The following is a 25,163-nucleotide window of genomic DNA, read 5'->3' as shown; positions in this document are numbered from 1 at the left end:
CAGTGGCATTAAGCCATTGCGCATGTCCGGAAGATCGGAAACCAATGTTGTTGTCACAGTAACTGTACTTGTGCGCAGTCTGAAGGGAACAGTGGCCGCCTGGAAACGGGTGATGTCTATGGGGATACATACACCGGGGGTTAGTCCAGTGTACGATCTCCATTGTCACAGGAAACCTAAGGCCAGTTATAGCCCAGGTTCCAGTCACTACACCCCTGTTCCCTGCGGTCATTGCTAGGGACAGTGTGGACGCGGGTGTTTAACACTGGTACCTGCAACCATCTCTGGGTGAATGGACCTGTGTGGAACGAAGGACCGGGCACTCTCGTGTCACATGTCACTCGCTCCTCCACCCATCATCCACACTCGACCCTCTCTACCCCATTAGAGGACACCGCGGAGTTCCTAAAGTGAATATTGTTAAATACATTGGTCTCGAATCTTCAATCATGGACATACATATAAGGAGAGATCTACAAAGTGAAAAATAAATACAGAAAACATATTTTATGATCGCATAGAGATTTCATGTCGGGCGATATCCTCTCAGTTAAGACAATAATCTCCATCAAGATAATCTGAAAGAAAGAGAAAAAAAAAAGGGGATAAATGGAGAGCACAATCTTAACTTATACAGTCTCGGACAAATATCAAGGATCCCACTGGTACATAACTATGTAACTCTAAAGTCAACATTTAGTCCACGAGGTTTCAAAGTTTGCAATTGAAAAATCCAGTATAGTTCCCGCTGCTTCAGTATCACCGACCTGTCACCCCCCCCCCCCCCCCGTCGTGGCATGGCGACCTGGTCAATGACCCTGAAGCGCAGGTCCTTCTCAGTGTGTTGTGAATCTGTGAAGTGCTTAGACACTGGCAGATCTAATCTCTTTTTCCTAATAGTGTATCTATGATGGTTTAGTCTTGTTTTAACGTCCCATGTGGTCTCCCCTACATAGAAGAGATGACAGGGACACTCCAGCAAGTACACTACATAGGAGGAATCACAAGTCATATGGTGTTTAATCATGTATTATTCTCCTGTCTGTGGGTGCGTCTGTATGACATCATTGGCGGATTGGCAAATTCGGGAATATGTTTGAAGTTACTACCCAGCCCAGCACCTTTTTTGAACATGGGCCAAGCCACAGGATGTATACACCCGGACATCTTTTATACACAGGAGGATGAGGCACGTATCCTGCAGGGTACTACGAGAGGTGTCACTTTTCTGTCAACTCCGTCCATATTGGACCTCAAGAGAAGGTACGAATTGTACTCTAAAAGGTTGATCAATTTGGATCTACATGTAATTACTCTCAGTGAATATCACCATGCGCATCGGATCCTGAGGGGTATGCGCTCAATCCTGAGACCTGATTTTTTTCCTAACAACACAGATTTCTGTGCATGTTTTGTGCAGATCTCGAATAAGTATTCTTTGGACATTATCTTGTTAAATGTAGAATACCTACAAAAAGAAATCCACACTTTGAGAACAAGGCTGGAGCAGACAGAGGGGGAATTGAGATCAGCATTAACCCCTGAGAATGCAGAGAAATATTTTAGCAACTGCAACATACACCTGGAAAAACTGAAGCAGGATCTACAATCTACAAAGAGGAAAAAGTGGCAAAGGTATATGGAGGACTTGTTAGCTCTTTTTCTAGGCAGGTTTATGATGGTTATATTATGAGGCTTCAGACCTCCACACCCGTGAATATTTCCCTGTGCAACGAATATCCCATTTGCTTCTGATCAGAGAGATAAGACAGCCCTGACTCAACATAGGTTGTCAATATCTGAAATCTTTATTTTCCAGCACATAGTTATAGTGTTTCTTGGGGGTGGGAACATTGTGTCCTTCCAGATCCAATTGCACCAATCCTCCTAGAACTCAGCAGGCATTGGGAACCATGTGTTTATCAATATACAGTTGAAACTTTGCTAAACAATGCTGACATCTGCTATATACAATACATGGAAGGGTTATTTTACATTGAACAGGTTTCTCTCTCCATGCTAACAAGTTAAATAGGAAATCACAGGTTCCTGTCAATGTATGTGAGGTGAGATGTTAAATAGCCTTTTGGTCAGGAAGGCTGCTATTGTGTCCAGCACTGGCAGGGTGTGATATGTGCTAATTCGATGTGCTGCATTTCACAAGAGAGGAGGCTTGTATAATATATGTCTAATCTGTGATGTATCAAAAGTAAGATTATGAAAATCCCTTTCAGGACTACACCACCGGATTTGTATATAGCTGGCAAGGGGGACAGAGGACTGCCAAAAAGGGTTTTAAGAGGATAGAACGACCCTCCCCCAGGAACAAAGGACTGGGACTCTCTAACCAAAGGGACAATCCTACACTTTTCTAGAAATGGAAAACCCCTAGATGCTGCAACAGCACCCAGCACTAATGTATCCACCACAATTGTTCCTTTTTTAGACCTGGGTCCAGATTCCACCGGATCAGACGAGGTGGTAGGAGACAACAGAGGTGGCGCAAAAGCAGGGCAGATGAAACCGCAAAGAACCATGCGAAAGAGACAACTGTGGTAAATATATCATCTACTGTGATAACTCCTGTACAAATGTCTGTTTTAGAAAAAGGATTATCCTTTTGTCCATTCAAAAATATTGATTGGTTTCAACTAGAACTCGATCTGCATAGATTTTTTAGAGCCATTAAGTTAAAAATCTGGTTTGATAAGCAATCCACTGAAACCTCGGCGGTTGGGCCTGCTAGCGGTTAAGAACTCACGCTTAATAATGTACAGCTACATTTAAAAAGGGATTTCACACCAATTGTCAATCATGTTGCCCTTGACACTTTTGTGAATGCGGTCAGAATTGATCTGGATGCCTTAAAAATTTCAGGATATGATGGGATGTGTGTGAAAAGGAATATGAGACTGGAGGAAACCAATGCCCTGAAAGAACTCTCCAATAACCCTTGTCTGACCATTAAACTGGCAGACAAGGGTGGAGCGGTGGTGGTTATGAATACAACCGACTATGTGGATGAGGTTTATCGCCAATTGAATGACGAAAACGTGTATCGTAGACTCCCAGGTGACCCTAAGTTTGAATTTTTGAAGAAAATATGTAGGGTCCTGGATTCCACTAGAGAGGAGGGTGTAATTGATGATAAGCTGCACTCCTTTCTCTATGTGGAACGGCCGAGAACCCCAGTAATATACATGTTACCAAAAATCCACAAGTCACTTGTTTCCCCACCAGGCCGCCCCATAGTATCAGGCATTGGTTCACTATTTTCTCAAATTGCTGTTTTCCTAGATAGGATTCTGTCACCATATGTTGTAATTATTTTTTATTTCAGGATGAGTACTTTATCCAATTACGCGGGACCGCAATGGGCTCAAATGTAGCGCCAAATTATGCCAACATTTATATGGCGCACTTAGAGGAGATGTACGTCTATGTTAGCCACCACTTCAGACAAGTTCTGGGGTGGTGGCATTACTTAGATGACATCTTTCTATTGTGGACTGGCTCCATTGAGGAGCTGCACCAATTTGGTGATTTCCTCAATGGGATCGACCCAGAGGTCAAATTCACACTGGTTGCCTCTGAAATGAAAATTGAGTTTCTAGATGTGACAGTGAGCAGACAAGGTGATTGTTAAGGATTGGTAGTGTCAATCGAGGCTCACCTGAGTCAGAGGACACCCGGCCAGGGAAGGTGTTCTCTACAAACGGTTTGAGAAGGGAGCAATGGAAGACTGGGTGCACCCTGATGGAATGTGGGAGGTCCAGCCGGAAGGTGACTTCATTAATTCGGCCAGAGATCCGAAAAGGCCCCAAGTATTTTTGGCCCAATTTCTGAGCAGGTACCTTCAGTCTTAGGTTTCTTGTGGAGAGCCACACTTGATCTCCTATCTGAAAGTCCGGAGCGGGTCTACGACGTTTGTCTGTCGCCCGCTTAAAGCGTCTCTGAGCCTCAAGGAGATTATTTGAAATGTTCTCTTGTGCCTCTTGTAAATTTGCCAGGCGTTCGGCCACAGCTGGAAGCGTGGAGGTGATGGGCAGGCGTCGACCAGGATGGTGTTCATCCCTTTTGAAGGGGGTAGGTCAACCACAAATTCCATAGAAATTGAACCCCAAGGGCGGGAGGGGATGGGGAGTGGTCGCAGCAGCCCCTACGGGTGAAGAGCGGGGAGTCTTGTTGCGGGCACAGACCGTGCATGAGGAGACAAACCTTTTAGTATCTTCCTTATACGTCGGCCACCAGAAGGAGCGGGACAGGAGTTCCTGGGTCTTTCTTGTACCTGGATGGCCAGCCAACTTGGTATCGTGGTTATATTTTAGTACATCGAGCCGTGCCATTTCTGGTACGTACAGTTGTCGATCCAGGTATACCCAGAAGCCACCCTTGAGGGTGAGGTTGACGTCTTCTGCTGGGTGGGTGAGGAAGGGGTCTCTTTCATAAGCCTTCTTGATTGACCCCAGGTGTTCCTTTGGATAGGTAGCTCCTAAGACCTTTTTCTCGGGTAGAATGCTGGCTTGGCCCTTGTTGTCCTGTGAAGGTTCAGAGAACATCCTGGAAAGGGCATCTGCTTTGCCATTCTTCGACCCCGGGCGATATGTGATAATGAAATTGAATCGAGAAAAAAAAGGCTCCATCTGGCTTGTCTGGCGGAAAGCCTCTTGGCAGAACGGATGAATTCGAGGTTTCGGTGGTCAGTAAACACAGTTATGGGATTGATGGCCCCCTCCAATAGATGTCTCCACTCCGAGAAGGCATCTTTGATTGCCAGCAATTCCTTATTCCCGATGTCATAGTTCCTCTCTGCGGGGACATTTGGCGAGAGAAGAAGGCGCAAGGGTGTAAAAGCATCTTTTCTCCCGTACGTTGTGATAGGACAGCGCCTACTGCGGTGTCGGAAGCGTCCACTTTGACTGTGAATGGCAGTTCGGGGTTAGGATGGATCAGAATTGGAGCAGACGTGAAGAGGGATTTAAGCTTGGTGAAGGCTTCCTGTGCTTCGGGTGTCCAGGAAAAGGGCACAGTCTTTTTGGTTAACTGGGTAATTGGAGTAATGAGTTTTGAGAAGTTCCGAATGAATTTTCGGTAAAAGTTGGCGAAGCCGACAAACCTCTGTATTTCCTTTTCATTCTTAGGGGGAGGCCAATCTATTACAGCCTGAATTTTCCGAGGATCCATACTCAGCCCTTCCGGGGAGATTATGTAACCGAGAAACTGGGTGGTGGTCTGTTCGAACTCGCATTTCTCGAGCTTGATGTAAAGGGACTGCTCGTGGAGTCTTTGTAACACCCTGCGGACATGTTCGCGATGTTGTTCGAGATTTTCCGAGAAAATTAAAATATCGTCCAGGTATACCACTACGAACAGATCCAGCATGTCCCTAAGGACGTCATTAATGAAATGTTGGAAAGTGGCTGGGGCATTGCAAAGTCCGAAGGGCATAACTAAGTATTCAAAATGTCCGTATCGTGTGCGAAAGGCGGTCTTCCATTCATCCCCGGGGCGAATGCGAACCAGATTATAGGCCCCTCGACGATCGAGCTTTGTAAAGACCTTCGCTGCCCGGAGTCTCTCGGGAAGTTCCGAAATCAGGGGGAGAGGGTAACGGTTCTTTACCGTAACATCATTCAGCTTGCGGTAGTCGATGCAAGGGCGTAGAGGAGTCTTTTTTCTCCACGAAGAAGAAGGGTGCTCCCGCGGGGGAGGTGGAGGGTCGAATGAAGCCCTTCTTTAGGTCCTCATCCAAGTAGTCCTTCAGGGCCTTGAGTTCAGGCTCCGAAAGGGAGTAGATGCTGCCGAAGGGTATTTCAGCCCCAGGTAATAATTCAATTGGGCAGTCGTATGGTCGATGCGGGGGCAGCTTGTCTGCGTTTTTTTTGTCGCAGACATCCTGAAACTCGCTATATTGTGGCGGCAACAGCTCCTTGACAGTTGGTTCCGAGATGATAGATTCTTTGGGCGTTGGGGAAGCAGGTTCATGCAGACAGTTCGAAGAGCAGAACTCGGATGTGAACTGTAGACAGCGGGTTTCCCAGTCCACCGAAGGGTTGTGAGTGGCTAACCACGGGATGCCCAAGATCACCGGAAACTTGGGGGAGGCAATCAAAGAGAAGTGTATCGTCTTGTGGTGGTCGGTTTTAATGTGGAGCTGTAAATCTGCGGTCTGATGTGTAACTGGTCCCGAGGAGAGTGGGGACCCATCCACCGTTTCCAGATCAATGGGGGCTGTCTTGGTTACAAGTGGAATGTTGTTCTCGTGAGCAAAAGTTAGATCCATAAAATTGTCGCCAGCCCCGGAGTCGAGCATTGCAGAACAGAGAAGTTGTCGATCCCCGATGGTAATGACAATTGGAACAGTGAAGTGGGATCCGGTGGCTGCTAACTCAGTTGTCTCTGCCGTCACCGGTGGGGTTGCGGCCTGCTGCTGCTTTCGCAGTTTAGTGACGGCAATGGTTCTGCGGGATTTGTTGGGGCATTTGATGGCAATGTGCCCTGGCTCCCCACAGTAGAGGCAGAGGCCTTCGGCCAGTCGTCGTTCTTTTTCTGCTGCGGACAGAGTCTTGCGCACTGCGTCAACCAGCATCGGCTCGATGGGAGGTTGGGCGACCTGCTGGGTAGTAGAGTAAGTGGGTCTGTCGCCTTGGAACCAGAGCCTTTCTTTCCTTCTCTCGGTGAGCCTCTGATCAATACGGACACACACCTGAATGAAGTCGTCCAAATCATCCGGGGCTTCAAGTCTGGCAAGTTCATCTTTGATTGCCTCAGATAGACCTCGCTGAAATTGGCTCCTTTGAGCAGCTGGGTTCCAGTTGGTGTCTGAGACCCAGCGGCGGAACTCGGCGGCGTACTCGGCGACAGAGCGTCTTCCTTGTCGAAGACTGTGTAGTCTTGCCTCAGCTGTCGCACAGCGATTGGGGTCATCAAAGACCTGGCTCATAGCTGTGATGAAATCATCCAGATCGTGCAGCAGACGGCTATCGATTTCCACGTATGGAGACGCCCATGCCAGGTCCTCGTCCGTAAGGAGGTTAACAATGAACAATACTTTCTTCTCGTCAGTGGAAAAGGGGGCCGGATGCATCCGGAAGTAGATACGGCACTGATTGAGAAAGCCCCGGTACTGGCGACGATCTCCATTGAATTTCGAGGGTAGTGGCATGCGGGTGTCTGCAGCCGCGCCGCGTACGTCCAGGAGTTGCCGTTAGAGCTCAATGATCTCCCCCTGTTGACTCTGTACCAGGCCTTGGAGTTGCGAAAATTTCTCCTGGTAGGTGGTGCCAAAATCTTGCAGCTCAGACACCTGCTTGCGCAGGGTGGCCACTGCGGACTCCATTTTTTTGGGGGGCTGGTTATTCTGTTAAGGATGGTAGTGTCAATCGAGGCTCACCTGAGTCAGAGGACACCCAAGCTGGAAGTATGGAGTCCAGTGGCAGAGGCCCACAGAGGCAGGAGGCAGATAGCGTGGTCGATCAGTCCGGGTCGGCAGCAGAGATGGCAGCGAGGTAACAGTAGGAGTAGACGGAGGCGTGGTCGGTGGTAGGCAGTGAGTCAATGCAGGCGGCAAATCAGCAAGGTCAAACGGGCCGGGTTGGCAACAATGGTAAATCAGCAATAGTGGTGGAGGAGCAGAGAGGAAGCTTGCTACAGGCTTGGAGGCACAATAACCAGCAAAGGGCTGGGTTTTATAGGGAAGTAGCAGGTGCAAGAGATTGGAATAATCAGCAGGTCAAGGCAAGGACAAGAGAGGTAGTTAGAAGTTAGCTAGAGCATAGTCCAAGGAGAGACAGTAGCCTAGTGGGAAGAGATACTGCCTGGGATATGACTGGCCACGGGTTCGAGTCCTGACAGTGATCTTTTACACACTGATCTATTCACCAAGAAAACAGACAGAAATACATTACTTAAATGCGAGAGTTGTCACCCTAGGAGCATGGTTAGGTCACTACCCTATAGCCAGCTACTTAGGGTTAGGAGAATAGTGCAAGGGGAGGAGGAGACTATGGATAGACTCACTACAATGGGTAAAAAATTTACTTACAGAGGATATCCGAAGAAACTGGTAGAACAACACAAGGTGAGGGCCATGCAACAGTCCAGGAAAACCCTTTTGGAGAAGGAGACAAACAAGGCAAGGGATGCAAAGGGCATTCCCTTTATTACTTGGTTCTCACCCTTGAGTGACAAAATCGGTAGTATTTTGAAGGGACATTGGCCTATTTTGGGTAGTAACTTCAAACATCTTCCCGAATTTGCCAATCCGCCAATGATGTCATACAGACGCACACGTAACATTAAAGATCAACTTGTGCGGGCTGATATTGGCACTAGTAAGGTCTCATTTAGCATGTACTTTGATGCATCCAGGAAAGGTTGCTTCCCCTGCCAAGGATGTGTTAATTGCCCACTTACACTAAGGGGGGCTTCTGCCACGACGGGGGGGTGGGGGGGGTTGACAGGTTGGTGATGCTGAAGCAGTGGGAACTATACTGGATTTTTCAATTGCAATCTTTGAAACCTCGTGGACTAAATGTTGACTTTAGAGTGACATAGTCATGTACTAGTGGGATCCTTGATATTTGTCCGAGACTGTATAAGTTAAGATTGTGCTCTCCATTTATCCCCTTTTTTTCCTCTTTCTTTCAGATTATCTTGATCGAGATTATTGTCTTAACTGAGAGGACATCGCCGGACATGAAATCTCTATGCGATCATAATATATGTTTTCTGTATTTATTTTTCACTTTGTAGATCTCTCCTTCATATGTATGTCCATGATTGAAGATTCAAGACCAATGTATTTAACAATATTCACTTTAGGAACTCTGCGGTGCCCTCTAATGGGGCAGAGAGGGTTGAGTGTGGATGATGGGTGGAGGAGCAAGTGACATGTGACATGAGAGTGCCCGGTCCTTCGTTCCACACAGCTCCATGCACCCAGAGATAGTTGCAGGTACCAGTGTTAAACACCCGCGTCCACACTGTCCCTAGCAATGACCGCAGGGAACGGGGGTGTAGTGACTGGAACCTGGGCTATAACTGGCCTTAGGTTTCTGGTGACAATGGAGATCGTACACTGGACTAACCCCTGGTGTATGAATCCCCATAGACATGACCTGTTTCCAAGCGGCCACTGTTCCCTTCAGACCGCGCACAAGTACAGTTACCATGGTCACGCTGTGACAACAACATTGGTTCTCAATCTTCCGGACATGCGCAATGGCTTAATGCCACTGAGATGGATACATGGACTATGGGCGCACAGTACGCATGCGCGGGCCCTGGGTGTGTCCCGGCATCTGCGTATGAGCACTAGTTTTTTACGCTCTATACACATGCGCGGGATGTTGCAGGTTCTCGTGGTTTATTCACATATACTGGCGCCTGCGCAGTACCTGCCAGGGGACGCCAATATTAGATCGCAACATGGGATTTTGTGACGTGGGTTTGGCCCTCTTTTAATTTTTATAATTGATATATACTTTAGCACAGCTGCACTTTATATGACAATCAGTATTAATTATGTATGTAACACTGATATGGATACGTGATCTAAAGCACTATCATGGTCTATATACATTGATGCACTGTAATGATTTTTATAATCATGTTTTATATCTGTATTTGTAAAATGTATTTTTAATGAGCAATTATGTTACTTTGATGAGATCCACCTATTTAAATATGTTGAGAGCACTGTGTTCACTAGCTTGACAAAGGCTCCATTGAGAGAGCTGAAATGCTGCATTGCTTTGGGGTGTGAATAAACATCACTGTGTCACCGGAGTGCTGCCCATTTTTCGTAATTTCTAAAAATAAAATATATAATATATATATATATATATATATATATATATATATTTGTGTTAGGCGCTTACAATAGTACAGTGAGGAACCCCTGGAGAAAAATGGGGAAATAAAGCGCAGTCGGTTGTGGTGTGCCGGAACCGAGGACGAGGTAGGCCTGAGAAAGAAGAGGGCCTACCCAGAAAAAGAAATAGAAAGGAAATGAGTGTTAATAAGTGGTGTGGTGGGAGGGTCAAGCAACTCTGACCTCAGACGGTACAGGAGCCAGGTAAGGGGAGTGCCTTAAATAGGCTGGAGGTGGAACTCAGCCCCTCCCACAAATCCAGCCAAATTGCCTTAATACTTGTGTTAGGCGCTTACAATAGTACAGTGAGGAACCCCTGGAAAAAATAGGGAAATAAAGCGCAGTCGGTTGTGGTGTGCCGGAACCGAGGACGAGGTAGGCCTGAGAAAGAAGAGGGCAAAAATTGAAGTAAACAAATTTATTTACAGACAATCAATACATACGCATTTTTCAACCAGACATGTTTTTGAAAGCATCCGTTAATTCTTGTACTGGGTTAGGTATGTACCGTGAGTAAGCGGATGACTTCCAGCGCCCCAATGTTTTGATAACATGAGTTGGGATGTTTGCACTGGAGGCTGTGGACGCGGCTCCTATACGAAAGGAGTGCCCTGAGTAGTTGGCTGCGTTGAGGCCCAGTTGTGTGAGGGAAGACCTGACGTAAGTCATGAAGGTTGTAGTGGTGAGCACTGAACCTTGCAGCTGTAGTAATGGTTGTGAGAGTAGAAAGTTATGATGCTGTATGTAGGCATCAAGAACCCTGACTGGACACCATCTGTTGTGCGTGGGATAGTACGGAATGTTTATGGGTATGTGCTGACTGTTTTTGGAGTGAGGTAAAGTCAGGATGTAATGATCCATGTGTTTTGTCAAGTGGGAAAAAAGGAGGAAAGGAGTAGTTTGGGTCGTGGAGATTGTAGTGAATTTTCCCGGCATTAGGAATCCGTAGAAAGCCAAGTATATTGCTGTTTTGATGATGGAGTTTGTATTGGTGTCAAATGGCTTTGAGTCTAGTAGGTTGGATAACGCTTTGAAGATATGATTGTCTATGGGTAGCCTCTGGGCTGTACGTGCGGGTTCTGCTTTCTGAATACTTGACATTTTAAGTTTAAGGTGGCAGAAGGAAGCAAACCCCAAAAGAGAAGTCATGACAAAAGGGTGCGTGATGTTATGTTCCAGAAGGAATCTTTTAAATAGTGTGAAAGCTCTGCTGTATGTTCTGTGTGTATTGTCTGAAAGTGCTAATTGGGACAATGTCCTGCTATACTGCATGATGGTTTCTAGTCCAGTATGAGTTGTTGAAAAGTTGGAGTGATGGTGGCTGTGGGCGCGGCTGACGGGAGAGCCTGATGAAACGCCTGAAATTTAAAGCGAGACAAATTGTCAGCAGCTGTGTTACACACCCCTGGGACATGGAAACAGCATAGGGAAAAATTATTGCAAGCTGCCAACCAAGGGAGTTTCCGCAGGAATCTCATGATTGTGAAAGATTTGGAACGACCTTTGTTGATTATTTGACAGGTCGCCTGGTTGTCGGAGTAGCAACGGACTGGCATGTTTGCCCATAAATGACCCCACGCTACGGCAGCCGCCACGATGGGATAGATCTCAAAAAGAGCTGAGGTAGTGGAAAACCCTTCCAGATCTTGAACTGCTGAAGGCCAGCTGCCCCAAAGCCAATCGTTCCCAAAAATTGCTGCAAAGCCAGTGGTAGATGCTGCATCTGACCAAATGGTGGGGGATGAGTCAGTCAGCTGAGGGAGGAACATGCTTTTACCATTCCAAGTGGATAAAAATCTCTTCCACATGTTGAGATCTGCCGTAGCTTGGGCATCTAGGGACAACCTGTGCGTGTCGTGTAGGAAAAGTGGAAAGAGATGCAATAGCCGTGATATGAAGGAGCGGCCTTGAGGTATGATTCGCATGGCAAAATTCAGGGATCCCAGCAGGGACTGTAGTTCCTTGCGGTTGCAAGTACCGAGCCGAAGGTAGTTGTCAATGTAAGTGAGAATGTTCCGAATCTTATCGTGTGGTAGGCTGGCTTGCATTGAGGCTGAATCTAATTAGATACCCAAAAAGGTGATAACCGGGTCTGGCCCTTCTGTTTTCTTGGGGAGATGGGTACACCTAGTTCCTCAAACAGCTTCATGGTTGCTCTGAGACTGGTGGGAGGGGAAGTGTTCTCTTCTATTAGTAGGAAATCATCAAGGTAATGTAATACCGTAGGGCACCTGGCTATGTTCAAAAGCAACCAGCATAATGCTTCGGCAAACGTGTCAAAAATGGCCGGGCTACTCTTGGACCCAAAGGTTAACCGGGAGCAAAAAATAGTAGTTCCCGGACCACTTGATGCCATGCAGGTGCCACGGTGTAGGGTGTATCGGTAGTAATTTAAAGGCGCTAGTGATGTCAGTCTTACTGAGCCAAGCTCCAACCCCTCCTTGTATGATGGCAGTAATGGCGTGATCTATGGTGGTGTACTGCAGGGAGAATTCCTCAGAGGGAATGAGGGAGTTGAGACTGGGGTTGGCCGAAGAGTGGGGTGCCGATAAGTCAATGATGAGTCTCTGTTTCTCCGAAGATTTCCCTATGACGATACCAATAGGGTTGGTGCACCATTCTGCGAATGGGGGAGTTTTGAAAGGCCCTAAAATGAAGCCCTCAGCTACTTCTTGGGCTATGAGGGTGTCGACCGCTGTGGGGTTGTGTTGGGTGGATTGAAGATTGGGGCATTCTGGGTTCCAATTGGTAAGTGCAGGATACCTGTATGGAAACCTTCTGTTAAACCAGAGATGAGAAAATCTATGAGATGTCTGGATGGGTGCTGGGACATGAATGAAGTGAAAACTGGCATATTGATGGATGTTAGGTAAGGCTTTGAATACATTTTATTCGGACACATGGTCTTGGCATGTGCCCTAAAACATTTTGTACACACATGCAACAGTCTACATCCGCTGTAATTGCAGGACCCCACATTAAAGTTATTACATATCTGGGATTTGCCCAGAAACTTGATTGGGCGTCCCAGTTTGTCTCGTGATAACTTCTCCGGAACCCCAGAGGGACCGGCTCCTTGCGTGGGGGCATGTCTGTCCACCGTGTTGGGACAAAAATTCGTGGTGTGGGCTGTGGAGGAGCAGTATGCACAGGCCGGCGTTCTTAGACCCGCAAAGTGTCTGCAAAATATGACGGTATCAATCTTGGCCCAGTTGGAGCAGATTCCGTACTGGGAGAAGGCTCCAGACACTTTTGCAGAAAAAGACCTATGGTAGTCATAAAAAGCTGAACTACCATATTTGTTGCCTAGGTCTACCAGCTTGTGCATATAGAGATCAAACTCCTCTCTCCTGTTGGGATAGACCGCACAGATGACATCCCTGTAAATGCCAAAGGCTAGAACAAATTCGGGGATGGTTAGTTTCCTGTTTAGGCGGGCATCCCTAGACCTGACAACAACCGAAACATCGTCGTATGCATAAGTCTTGTTCTCAACAATATCCTGGGAGGCAATCAACAGGGAGGCCAGGTTGACGTCCTTACCTTCCAGGATATCTCTTTTAATATGCTCCGGTATCATATGAGCCGGGCTAACTTCCTGGTCATCCAGGTTGATGGTTGGCGCGACCACCGGCAAGCTGGCTGGTGCCTGTGAAGCCGCAGGAGGAGGCCCTGCCAAGGAAAGGGTCGTGGTGACCGACTCCAGTTTCTCCAGCCTGGAGTTGACCTTACTCATAGATGCCATGAGTGAGGATAACATGGCATGTATGTCCCCTGGATTGGACTGGCTAGGTCCTTCCCCGGCATCCATGTTATTTGTGGATGCGCGTAGTAGCCTGAAAAGCTCAGCTTTCCTTGCTGTAGCGGGGTAGGGGATTTGCCGTCTCCTCAACTCTGTGGTTATGCGCGTGATCGTCCAGGATCTGATTGATGCTGGACTGGCTAGCTCCTCTCCCTGAGTGGGAGTGACAGATCTAGCCGGGGTGCCAGGTAGGGAGAAGTCCTCTACCCCTTCCAGAGACATACTAAAAACAAAACAATTGATTAGTGTAGGAAAAAAACACCAAACTGTGCTGGCAGGCTAACTAGGCCGGACGGCGAAAGTTTACACTTGTTTGGTGACAGATGAGGCCCTGCTAATTGCCAAGCGGTTTGAGAGGCTCTATCTATGCGTTGGCGCGAGGGGTTATTGAGGCCACTCGTCGTAGTGGCAGGAGTTTTAGGCCTCTCGGTGACTGTAAGACAGAAAATAGGGGAAGGGAGTGACAGGTGAGGCCCTCTCTATGCAACATGCGAGGCGGCTAGCTAACGCGTGGCTCGATGGGTGAATGCCTCTGACCGTTTGAGGCGGGGTGTTGGCCTCGCGGGCCCACTAACTGACGGCGATTGCCAAGACGGGGTAAAACTAGTGGGGTGCGCCTGTGACCCCAATGCCAGCACACTAACCTAGCGGGATCATATGAAATGTATGGTAGAAATGCCGTATGAGCAGGTGTACGTACCTGGTAGTATGACAATTCACAGAACACCCGTGTGGAGCAAATATATCTAAGCTTGACAGCCTAAAAGGGGGTAAAAGAAAGTAGTATGACGAGTGTGGACTGTGGTGCGAAACAGACATATGACCTGAATGGGAACTCGAAAATGTAAGTATGAATACGTGTACATTTTGCTGGAACGTATGATTGGTTGGATCAGGACGTGTGATACAACCCGAGTATGCATGACAAGGGAACCAAAAAGAAATGAGGCCTGTAACGTAGACTGCATTGCCTGTCATGAACGCGTGAACCACATGGTCTATGCTGGTGTCATACCCTTTTTTTTCCTTTTTTTTCTTTTTTTGTGTGTGAAGCCTGGTGGTAACCGTCTTGCTACTGAATATGAGGATCAGTAATGACTAGGGCTTGATGTTCCCATGATACCTATGTGGCCCCGCTGATGGAACGATATCACCTGCAAATCTGGAGGATACCGGTGTTTGGAGTGTCATGTGGGTTAGTGCTACACATGGGAAGCTCATCATGTTATGGAAGATGATTTGAGTACATCTAAAGTGATGCCCACGCTTCCCCTTCTTATCATGCGTCTGCAGCATGGAGTAGTGTGTGCTGCACCAACCCCCCCCTTCCCCCGCCGACCCGCGCACGAGCACCGCCAGTCCTTAGCAACCATCGCGGTGGGTGGGTACACCCCGGAACACTGCGCGTGCGCCGGACGGGGCCAGCCGCGCATGCGCAGATCGGCAACTCAGGACGCGGGCCGCCGCCATCAGCCGTGTGACGGGAGGGAGGCTTGCTGTTTACCCTTCCCTTCATGATATCTGCTATGAATGCCACGGCCAGCCGAATATCCCCCCAGGCACGTCCCCCTGGGACCAGGGGCTCTGTTGCCAGCTGCACCTCGCCCTCTGCCTCTTATGCTGCCTGCTTGTAATACCAACATAACACAGTCAGAAATCACAGGAGATCACAACTAAAGTCCTCGGGCCGTGCACGTGCAGATCGGCAACTCAGGACGCGGGCCGCCGCCATCAGCCGTGTGACGGGAGGGCCGGAGGTACGGGAACCATGAGGCAGAGAGGGCCCCGCAGCAGCGGCGCAGGCGCTGATGGCCACCCGGCGGCCGGGAAACAAGCAAGAAATGGTGAAAAAGCGAAGTGGCATAAGTTTGTAGAGGGGGACTATGAATGAGGCCCCATGCTGTACCGTGTTGCTAACTTACAGTTTCAGGCGCCCTAGGGACGTGACCTGCAGCAAACCGGGGTAGGAACTGGGCGGACGGAAGAAGGCCTGCACGGGAAATCCAGGACACCGACCGCTGGCGCAGAACTTCAAGCAACTCTCAGCAACTTCTCAAGCAACAGTCAAGCAACTCTGACCTCAGACGGTACAGGAGCCAGGTAAGGGGAGTGCCTTAAATAGGCTGGAGGTGGAACTCAGCCCCTCCCACAAATCCAGGCAAATTGCCTTAATACATACCAGAAATAGGACAGCACTCCAAGACTTGAAAAAGCGGTGTCTTTATTCACCCATGTGAAGCAGTAACGACGTTTCAGCTCACAACTGAGCCTTTCTTAAGCAAAGAAATACAAGCTTGTGCCTTCCATAAATAGCACTCAAATAATCAGGTGACCAATGAACATACAGATCAAAAACATGTGACCAATTAACATGTGAAGACCATTTACCTAATTCAGTCATGTCAGCAATTACATATGCAAAATATCCTAACACTTGATACATAAGATTGCACATATTTGTGTTACATCCAAACACTTTACATTTAATAGTGTATTTACCTAAGTGCGTATGTACGCAACCACAGTGGATTTAATCGATGTGAAATTAATATATAAATCATTAAAATCATCAACCACGTAGACTGAGAGAAGGGCGTTTGACTATGTCTGACAATACCGCGCGTCCATGTGAATACTGGCCAAAATTGGCATTTTTAACTAGTACTGCAGATACCACATAGTGTCAAAGACAAACCTCTCACGCCAAGTTGTGCACGCATCCGGGCTCCACTACATCGCCAGTAGCCCAGGCTCTGCTGTATTTCCTATGTGGAAGCCAGCGCATGCGCATAGTGCGGCATCGACTTAGAAGTGCCATCTTTGTTTCTGGAAGGGTACCAGTATTACCAATGTGTCAACCTAACTATCCGGGCCAATCGGAGAAGGATCCAACCTCCCGGATGGATCAACCCCTCCAAAGTTGTGGTCAGGTAAGGGGGACTAGAGATGTCGCGAACATAAAATATTTCGTTGGCGAACGCGAATTTCTACAAATGTTCGCGAACGGGTCGAACCGCCATTGACTTCTGTAGGCAGGCGAATTTTACAACCCACAGGGACTCTTTCTGACCACAATAGTGATGGAAAAGTTGTTTCAAGGGGACTAACAACTGTACTGTGGCATGCCGGAGGGGGACCCATGGCAAAACTCCCATGGAAAATTACATAGTTGACGCAGAGTTGGATTTTAATCCATAAAGGGCATAAATCACCTAACAATCCAATTTTTTTTGGAACAACGTGGTTTAAAACATCTAGTGTGTGTATACGATCAGGTATGATGTTGTATCGATCAGGTAGTGTAAGGGTAACGCCCGCTTCACAGACATTGACAGACCAAACTCCCCTTTTAATGCACCGCAAACAACCGCAAACAGTCCATTTGCCCAACCGCAAACTTCCCATTGGCACAAGGTTGGATACCAAGCTAGCCATGTCCCGTTGATGTCATTGAAGGTTTCTTCCTCCACCCAGCCACATACAACACCAAGGGTCCCGGAAAGGTAAATTGAATTGCTTTTTCGAATGGGGAGATGGTTAAAAAAACGCTGGCTCCCTCCCCTTTGTTTGAATCCACGGTCACTGCGTCTGTGCCGTGCAATTTACTGTCCCACCCGATATGAGTGCTATTCTCTATAGTTCTCTCTTCCCATTAGTTTAATCCCTGTTACGTCCCCAATCTGGGGTCCATTTAGTAAATGGATTTTTCGAACGGGGAGATGGTTAAAAAATTGCTGGCTCCCTCCCCTTTGTTTGAATCCACGCCACGGTCACTGCGTCTGTGCCGTGCAATTTACTGTCCCACCCGATATGAGTGGTATTTCCTGTAGTTCTCTCTTCTCATCAGTTTAATCCCTGTTACGTCCCCAATCTGGGGTCCATTTATGAAATAGATTTTTCGAACGGGGAGATGGTTAAAAAATTGCTGGCTCCCTCCCCTTTGTTTGAATCCACGCCACGGTCACTGCGTCTGCGCCGTGCAATTTACTGTCACACCCGATATGAGTGCTATTTTCTGTAGTACTATTCTCATCAGTTTAATCCCTGTTACGTTCCATATCAGGGTGGGATTGCCTTTTGTGAAAAAAAAAATTTGGCCGGGTATCTTCGACTGCCTTCACAGTGACAGACCAAACTGATACACCAAACTGAATTGATTTTAGGAACCGGGAGATGGAAAAAGCAGCTTGGTCGGTCCTCTTACTCCCAAGTTGGGGCACTGCGCGTGCACGGAGCAATGTGCTGTGACACCCTATATGAGTGGTGTCTTAACTAGTCCTATTCCTATCAGTTTAATCCCTGTTACGTCCCCTATCCGGGGACGTGTGTCGAATTGATTAACCATTGTCGAATTAACGAACCATTATGACATCCTGAAATAATTTTAGTTCTGAGCTTTGTACTTGATTTGTATTGGAATTGTTGGGGATTTTTTAAATTGTCTGCATTATTTCTAATAAACTATTAAGAGACTTTATTATGATTTTTTTTTTATGTATTAAAAACCCATCCATACAACTTAAAAAAAATTAAAACATTTTAGTTTTTTCTATGAAAAAACATCCAGCCGCAACGATCGCTTTTGGTCTGATCATAATGAAGCAACGGCCTTATCATCTGGGGTGTGGCAACATTGCCAACACACTCATAGAGGTAATGATCGCTTCATTGTGATACGCAAGCCCCTTCACCACAACAAGGTAACGATCACGAAAGGGGAATTGACACTTGTATGTGCCTTTTTTTTGTTTTGTTTTTGCAGCCACAGTGCAGCACCAGAGGCCAGAAAAATTAGGCATGTACACATGCCTGAAAAACAATGTTATTGTTGCAGCCGCTGCCAGAAAAATTTATGTTTTCAAGGCAGAAAGGTGACTAAAACATTGCGGCTTGAACCTTAGTTGGTGGCGGAGAATTCACGAAAGTCATCCGGTATGCAGACATTAAATACAGCAGCGTGGGGACCATTTTGAGGCCAAGGCATGTCAGGCCTTTTGTTAGTTAAACGTATCCCCTACTGTCAGTCCCTTCGGGATCCATGCCTCATTCATCTTAATGAAGGTGAGGTAATCAACACTTTTTTGACCGAGGCGACTTCTTTTGTCAGTGACAATGCCTCCTGCTGCACTGAAGGTCCTTTCTGACAGGACACTTGAAGCGGGGCAGGCCAGAAGTTCTATCGCAAACTGGGATAGCTCAGGCCACAGGTCAAGCCTGCACACCCAGTAGTCAAGGGGTTCATCGCTCCTCAGAGTGTCGATATCTGCAGTTAAGGCGAGGTAGTCTGCCACCTGTCGGTCGAGTTGTTCTCTAAGGCTGGATCCCGAAGGGCTGTGGCGATGTGTAGGACTGAAAAAGCTCTGCATGTCCTCCATCAACAACCATGGTCGTGGTAGGAGGAGGATTACTTTGACCTCTTCCCCAGTTAGAATCCCGTTGTGCTGTGACATCCCCCTTATAAGCTGTGTAAAGCATTTTTATTTTTTAAAGCTCATTGGTGAATATGGGCTTCGTAACAAACGTGAGGTGTGGAGGGTGAAATTCACTCTTGCCAAGATTCGCAAAGCTGCCAGAGAACTGCTGACTCTGGATGAGAAAGATCTCAAGCGTTTGTTTGAAGGTAATGCCCTGCTTAGGCGTTTGGTGCGCATTGGTGTGTTGGATGAGGGGAAGATGAAGCTCGATTACATTCTGGGCTTGAAAATTGAAGATTTCTTGGAGAGGCGTCTTCAGACCCAAGTGTTCAAGTTGGGTTTGGCTAAATCCATCCATCATGCCTGTGTATTGATCAGACAGAGGCACATCCGTGTCCACAAGCAAGTGGTTAACATCCCATCTTTCATTGTGCGCTTGGATTCCCAAAAGCACATTGACTTCTCTCTGCGCTCACCATACGGTGGTGGACGTCCTGGCCGTGCTAAGAGAAAGAATGCCAAGAAAGGACAAGGTGGTGGAGATGATGAAGAGGAAGATTAAACTGTAAATTTGGCTTCCCAACACCATCTGGGATATGTAGTGAAGAGTTGTAAAATAAACTTGGTTTAACATAAAAAAAAAAAAAAAAGAAGTGGAGACAACCCCGCTAAGTGTGATGGTGGGAGACGTGGAGGACTTGCCACCGGGTCCTGAATTGGCAGACCTCAATGTCTCCGGGAATACATTTTGGTACCGCCCAATGTCGGGACCCAACCCTATGCTGCGCATGGGAAAATGTGTTAATAGTAGATGGTGAACCACAGCAACCTGGGGCAGAGTCAGTGTTTCCCCGTTTTGTGGTTCATCAAGATATGTTGTATCGGGTAAACCAACTACAGGGTGAGCCTATTGAACAGTTGGTGGCCTCAAGGCTTGTCGCAAGCTTGTGTTAGATCTAGCCGACCAACACGTTCTCGGGGGTCACCTGGGGCTGCAGAATACTCAGGATTGTATTCTACAGCGGTTTTACTGGCCCAGCATATTCAAAGAAATGGAGGAGTTTTGTAAGTCTTGCCCGACCTGCCAGATATCTAGCTCCCAGCCACATTTCCGTAGTGCCCTAGTGCCTCTCCCGATTATTGAAGTACTGCTTGACCAAATTGCTATGGACCTCATGGGCCCAGTACTGAAGTCTGCCAGAGGGCATCGGCACATCTTAGTCATTCTAGACTACACCACTCGATACCCGTAGGCGGTGCCACTGCGACACACCTCGGCCAAACTCATAGCTAAGGAATTAATGGAGATGTTTTCCTGAGTAGGACTACCTAAAGAGGTTCTGACCGACCAAAGGACCCCTTTTATGTCCAAAGTGATGAGGGATCTCTGTAAGTTGCTGCACATAAAACAACTACGAACGTCCGTTTACCATCCACAAACGGACGGTCTGGTAGAACGATTTAATCAAACATTAAAAAATATGTTAAAAAAGGTAGGATCTAAAGATGGGAAGGACTGGGACCTCCTTCTGCCCTACCTTATGTTCGCATTGCGAGAGGTACCCCAGGCCTCTACTGGGTTCTCGCCCTTCAAACTGCTATAAGGCAGACACCCTCGCGGTCTCTTGGACATGGCCAAAGAGGCGTGGGAACAACAGCCCACTCCACATAAAAGTGTCATTGAGTACGTTACCCAGATGCAAGATCGGATAGAGACAGTGTTGCCTCTTGTTAGGGAGCATATGGAGGCAGCTCAGCGAGCCCAGAGTGGGGTCTATAATCGGCAGACTCGGGTCCGGATCTTTAACCCGGGTGATCGGGTTTTGGTTCTGGTGCCGACCGTGGACAGTAAGTTCCTGGCTAGGTAGCAGGGGCCCTACGAGGCACTTGAGAAAATTGGAGATGTAAACTACAAGGTACACCAGCCAGGGCGGCAAAGGCCGGAGCAGGTTTACCACGTGAATTTACTCAATCCGTGGAAAGACAGGGAAACCTGTACAGAAGACAGCCCGCAGCTGGGTTTTCTAGAAGAGGTACCGGCCCCTCTGTCTCATGCAAGAGAGATGGCTGCCACAGTAAAAATTGCTGACAGCCTCTCCTCTAAACAGACTCAGGAGGCCAGGGAGTTCGTTAGTCGGATGTGTTCTCGGACCTCCCTGGACGCACTTCCATAATTCAGAATGTCACTGAGCCTCAGGCAAAAGTCTGATTAAGACCATATGGGTGCCTGAAGCTCGGTGACAAGCTATATCGGAGGAGGTGCAGCTAATGTTGCGACTAGACGTCATTGAGGAGTCAAAAACTGAGTGGGCCAGTCCTATAGTATTGATACCCAAGCCGGACGGGACATTGCGGTTTTGTAACAACTTTCGAGAACTTAACAATGTTTCCAAATTGTGTATCCCATGCCCCAGGTGGATGAGCTCATTGAGAGGTTATGACAAGCCCGGTATTTTTTGGACCTCATGAAAGGGTACTGGCAGGTGCCCTTAATGGAGGCTGTCAAAGAGAAAACTGCCTTCATCACGCCTGAGGGACTGTATCAATATAACATCTTACCCTTTGGTCTGCTTGGCGCCCCCGCCACTTTTCAGCGAGTAATTGGACATTGTGCTTCGTCCACATCGTCGGTACGCTTCGGCTTACCTGGACGATATTGTCATCCACAGTACCGACTGGGAAAGTCACCTACCCAAAGTGCAGGCTGTAGTGGACTCCCTTCGGAAAGCTGGCCTAACCGCTAACCCAAAAAAATGCGCGATAGGGTTAGAAGAGACTAAGTACCTGGGGTGTCACGGTCGTATTGTTTGACCATGACGCAGTTGCCATGCAGACTGGTTGCCGGGGGCAACAAGTAGTTTTAAGTTTGCACGTGCACTTCCCCTTAGGTGATTCTTCCTGTTTGGTGAGTGTGGGGTTAATTTCCTGACTAGGTGTGGATCAGGGTGTGGTCTCTTGGAACTATTTAGCCTAGGGTCCTCAGTATATTTTGCCTTCGGAAGAGGGCGCAACATGTGTCGCCTGCCGTTTTCTGGTGCACATTCTTATCCTCCGAAGGGAGGGTGAAAGGGGAACCCTGTTAACAGTGTGGTTCTCTGTAACTGAGGTTGCAGTAGGTGTGAACCGTCACTTGTGTTTGTGTCTCCCCTCGTCCTTTTCTCAGTGGTTCAGTCGATGTGGTGCATGCTGGTTCGGGGATGTTTGCTGGCTGCTACCTGGTGTCTGAACTGTGTCTGAGTGTGGACGCAGTGGTCAGTGCTGTCCCTCCTGACTGTTCATTGGCTGGTTTCCTGGTTCCTAGTTGGTGGTTCCAGGGTGCTGGCAGCAGTCTGGGGGAGACTTGCTTGTACTGACACTGATTCTGCAACTTTTTTTTCTTTTCCCCTCCCCCGTTTGTGGGTTCCCCACTAGCTTCCCCTTTTATTTGGGGGGGGGGGCTTTGAGGGGTGGGAGTGTCATGGTCGTATTGTTTGACCATGACGCGGTTGCCGTGCAGACTGGTTGCCGGGGGCAGCGAGTAGTTTTCGGTTTGCACGTGCACGTCCCCTTAGAGGATTCTTCCTGCTGTTTGGTGAGTGTGGGGTTAATTTCCTGACTAGGTGTGGATCAAGGTGTGGTCTCTTGGAGCTATTTAGCCTAGGCTTGTTGCATGGAGGTTAGTTGTGCTCTAGCCTTGCTTTGGGCTGGAAGCTATGCTCCTTTCTGTGGCAATTCCATCTGCCCAGTCATTGAGGGCCACCTTGTTGGACATCAAGGTCTTTTAGCAATGTCATCCCTATGTTTTCTCCATGTCTCCACCCATCCTTATGTGTCTATGTTTGATGTGGGTTTGATTTGGGATTTGGTTGTTATGTCTTGTGCGTTGTTACATGTCTGGTCTGTTGATGTTGTGTCCAGCATGTCTGCTAGACATTTTCCCTGTTCGTCTTCTGAACCTAAAGACATTAGCAGCCTTGCCTGGAGCCACCTTGCTTCGGTGTCCGCATGGGGGTCCAGGTTGTTGTTGTGTGGTTATTCCATCTTTGCTGCGGCAGGTAAGTGTTTGATGTTCCGTTGTTACATTGTGTTCTTACCTGCCGTGCAGTTGCTGCATTGTCTTTCTCCCTGTCTGCTTCTGGGCCGCTGTAGACGCCTTTCATCCATGGTGATGGATGAACAGGAGGTCTCTGCCTTGTCACTATGTTGAGGGCGATGCAGGGATTCCTAGACGTTTAGGTTCGTGGGTATGTGCCCCCTTACTCTAGGGCAATTTTAGGGAAGCTTTAGGAGGTGACCAGCTCCCTTTTCCCTGCCTACGGCCTAGTACCTGGTGACATTGTACGGTGGGGAGTTTCCCCCGCTCCCCACCATGACATGGGGTATGTCATTGGGCGCAGAGTCATCAAAACCCAAGTGAACAAAATAGAGGTGATACGGAATTGGCACCAACCTGTCACCACTAGGCAAATAAAGGCATTCCTGGAAATGGTGGGTTATTACATGAGGTTTGTTCCCCACTTTGCTACTCTAGCCACGCCTTTGACAGGACTCTGGAAGGGATACAAGTCAGTGATGGTTTGCTTGGATGATCGGGCGGAAGAGGCTTTCTCCGCTTTGAAGTCGGCCCTGTGCGGGTCCCTGGTTTTGGTGACGCCCGACTTTAAAAGGGAGTCTATAGTACAGACCGATGCCTCCGAAGTAGGCGTCGGTGCTGTACTGTTTCAGGAAGTGGAGGAGGAGCATCCCGTTGTCTTCCTCAGCCGTAAGCTCACCCCAGCCGAGACCTGGTATAGTATAGTGGAGAGAGAGTGCCTGGCTATCAAGTGGGCACTAGAATCTCTCCGCTATTATTTATTGGGGAGAAAATTCCACCTGGTGACTGACCACTCCCCTCTTAAGTGGATGAGCTAAGCCAAGGACATAAATGTCCGGGTCACCCGATGGTTTGTCTCCCTACAAAACGTAAAGTTTTCGGTGGAACACAGGGCAGGCCATTGTCCCGGGTACACTGTCTGGCGTGTGTTCACCCCCTCAGGGTTGAACTAGGGGGGGGGGGGGTATGTGACACAGTGAGAGGTTTGGTCTGGGAAAACAGGTATTTTCCTTCCAGCATGTGCAGCTGGGCTGATGCAGCCAGGTGAGGTCAAATACCAGACCGGATTTTAAATGCCGGTCCGTGTTTTCTCAGCACCTGGCTGTCCTTAAGTAGGCAGCTGGGCTCAGAAGCAATGTCTTCGTGTTGGGTTCCTGGAGCCTTGTGTCTGGATGAAGGCTTGCTACCTGTTTGGCGTGAAAACAGGTTGGTGCTGCTATCAGCAAGGACCCTTTGAGGCAGAATTGCTGCACGGTGTGAATTACCACCAAAACCGTAAGGTGACTTTTTGTTTGAATATGACTGCTTGTTTTGTCTCTTGCCTAAAGTGTGAATAAAACACTGAACTGTTTGATCCAAATAACTTGTTGTTGCCTCTATACTGTGTCTGCTAATCCTGTGTACCAGAGCGAGTCCCCACAATATATATCATACCTCACAACTTTTGAAAAGAAGGAAGAGGGACAGTATGTTGGGAGTGCGTGAAACGCACTACGTCAATTTTTTTTCGCACTAGGCCACACCTCTAGCTCGGTCCACAACAGAACTAAACACCAAATCCCACCAAGTCCCCTAAATGCCCCCACATAGTAATTATTTCCCTTTATGCCATCACACAGTAGTTATGCAAGCATTGTGCCCCCTTCACAGATTATGCCCAGATATGTGCCTCGTTCACAGCAGTTATGCTCAGATATTTGCCCTCACAGTAGTTATGCTCAGATATGTGCCCTCTCACAGTAGCTATGCCCAGATATATGGGGCCCCCTCACAGTAGTTATGCCTAGATATGTGCCCCCTCACAGTAGCGATGCCCAGATGTGCCCCCTCACAGTAGCGATGTCCAGATATGTGCATCCTCACAGTAGCGATACCCAGATATGTGCATCCTCACAGTAGCAGTGCCCAAATATGTGCCCCCTCACACTAGTTATGCCCAGATATGTGCCTCCTCACAATAGCGATGCCCAGATGTGTGCCCCCTCACAATAATATGCCCAG

The 25,163-nt window shown here is 47.9% G+C and overlaps 1 protein-coding gene across 1 annotated transcript; it reads left to right on the top strand.

The window, feature by feature from the left end:
• Positions 1-15,484: 15,484 nt before the first annotated feature.
• Positions 15,485-19,740, top strand: LOC122942104 (40S ribosomal protein S9-like). Its single transcript, XM_044299600.1, has 3 exons — positions 15,485-15,542; positions 15,631-15,776; positions 19,149-19,740. Exons 1-3 carry the CDS (start codon positions 15,485-15,487, stop codon positions 19,650-19,652), a joined length of 708 nt encoding a protein of 235 aa, XP_044155535.1. The 3' UTR covers positions 19,653-19,740.
• The last annotated feature ends 5,423 nt before the right edge of the window (positions 19,741-25,163 follow it).

The sequence above is a fragment of the Bufo gargarizans genome, chromosome 6 (genome assembly GCF_014858855.1).
Source record: "Bufo gargarizans isolate SCDJY-AF-19 chromosome 6, ASM1485885v1, whole genome shotgun sequence".
NCBI lineage: Eukaryota > Metazoa > Chordata > Amphibia > Anura > Bufonidae > Bufo > Bufo gargarizans.
Note: the sequence above shows the minus strand (reverse complement) of the source record. Positions and strands in the feature narration are given on the sequence as shown.

Bases quoted from the DNA above. Each gene is read 5' to 3' on its own strand.
- LOC122942104 (XM_044299600.1), top strand. From the start codon at position 15,485: ATGGCCACCCGGCGGCCGGGAAACAAGCAAGAAATGGTGAAAAAGCGA. The intron at 15,543-15,630 runs GTTTGTAGAGGG...CGTGACCTGCAG, and splicing joins GAAAAAGCGAAGTGGCATAA to CAAACCGGGGTAGGAACTGG. The intron at 15,777-19,148 runs GTAAGGGGAGTG...AGCTGTGTAAAG, and splicing joins TCAGACGGTACAGGAGCCAG to CATTTTTATTTTTTAAAGCT.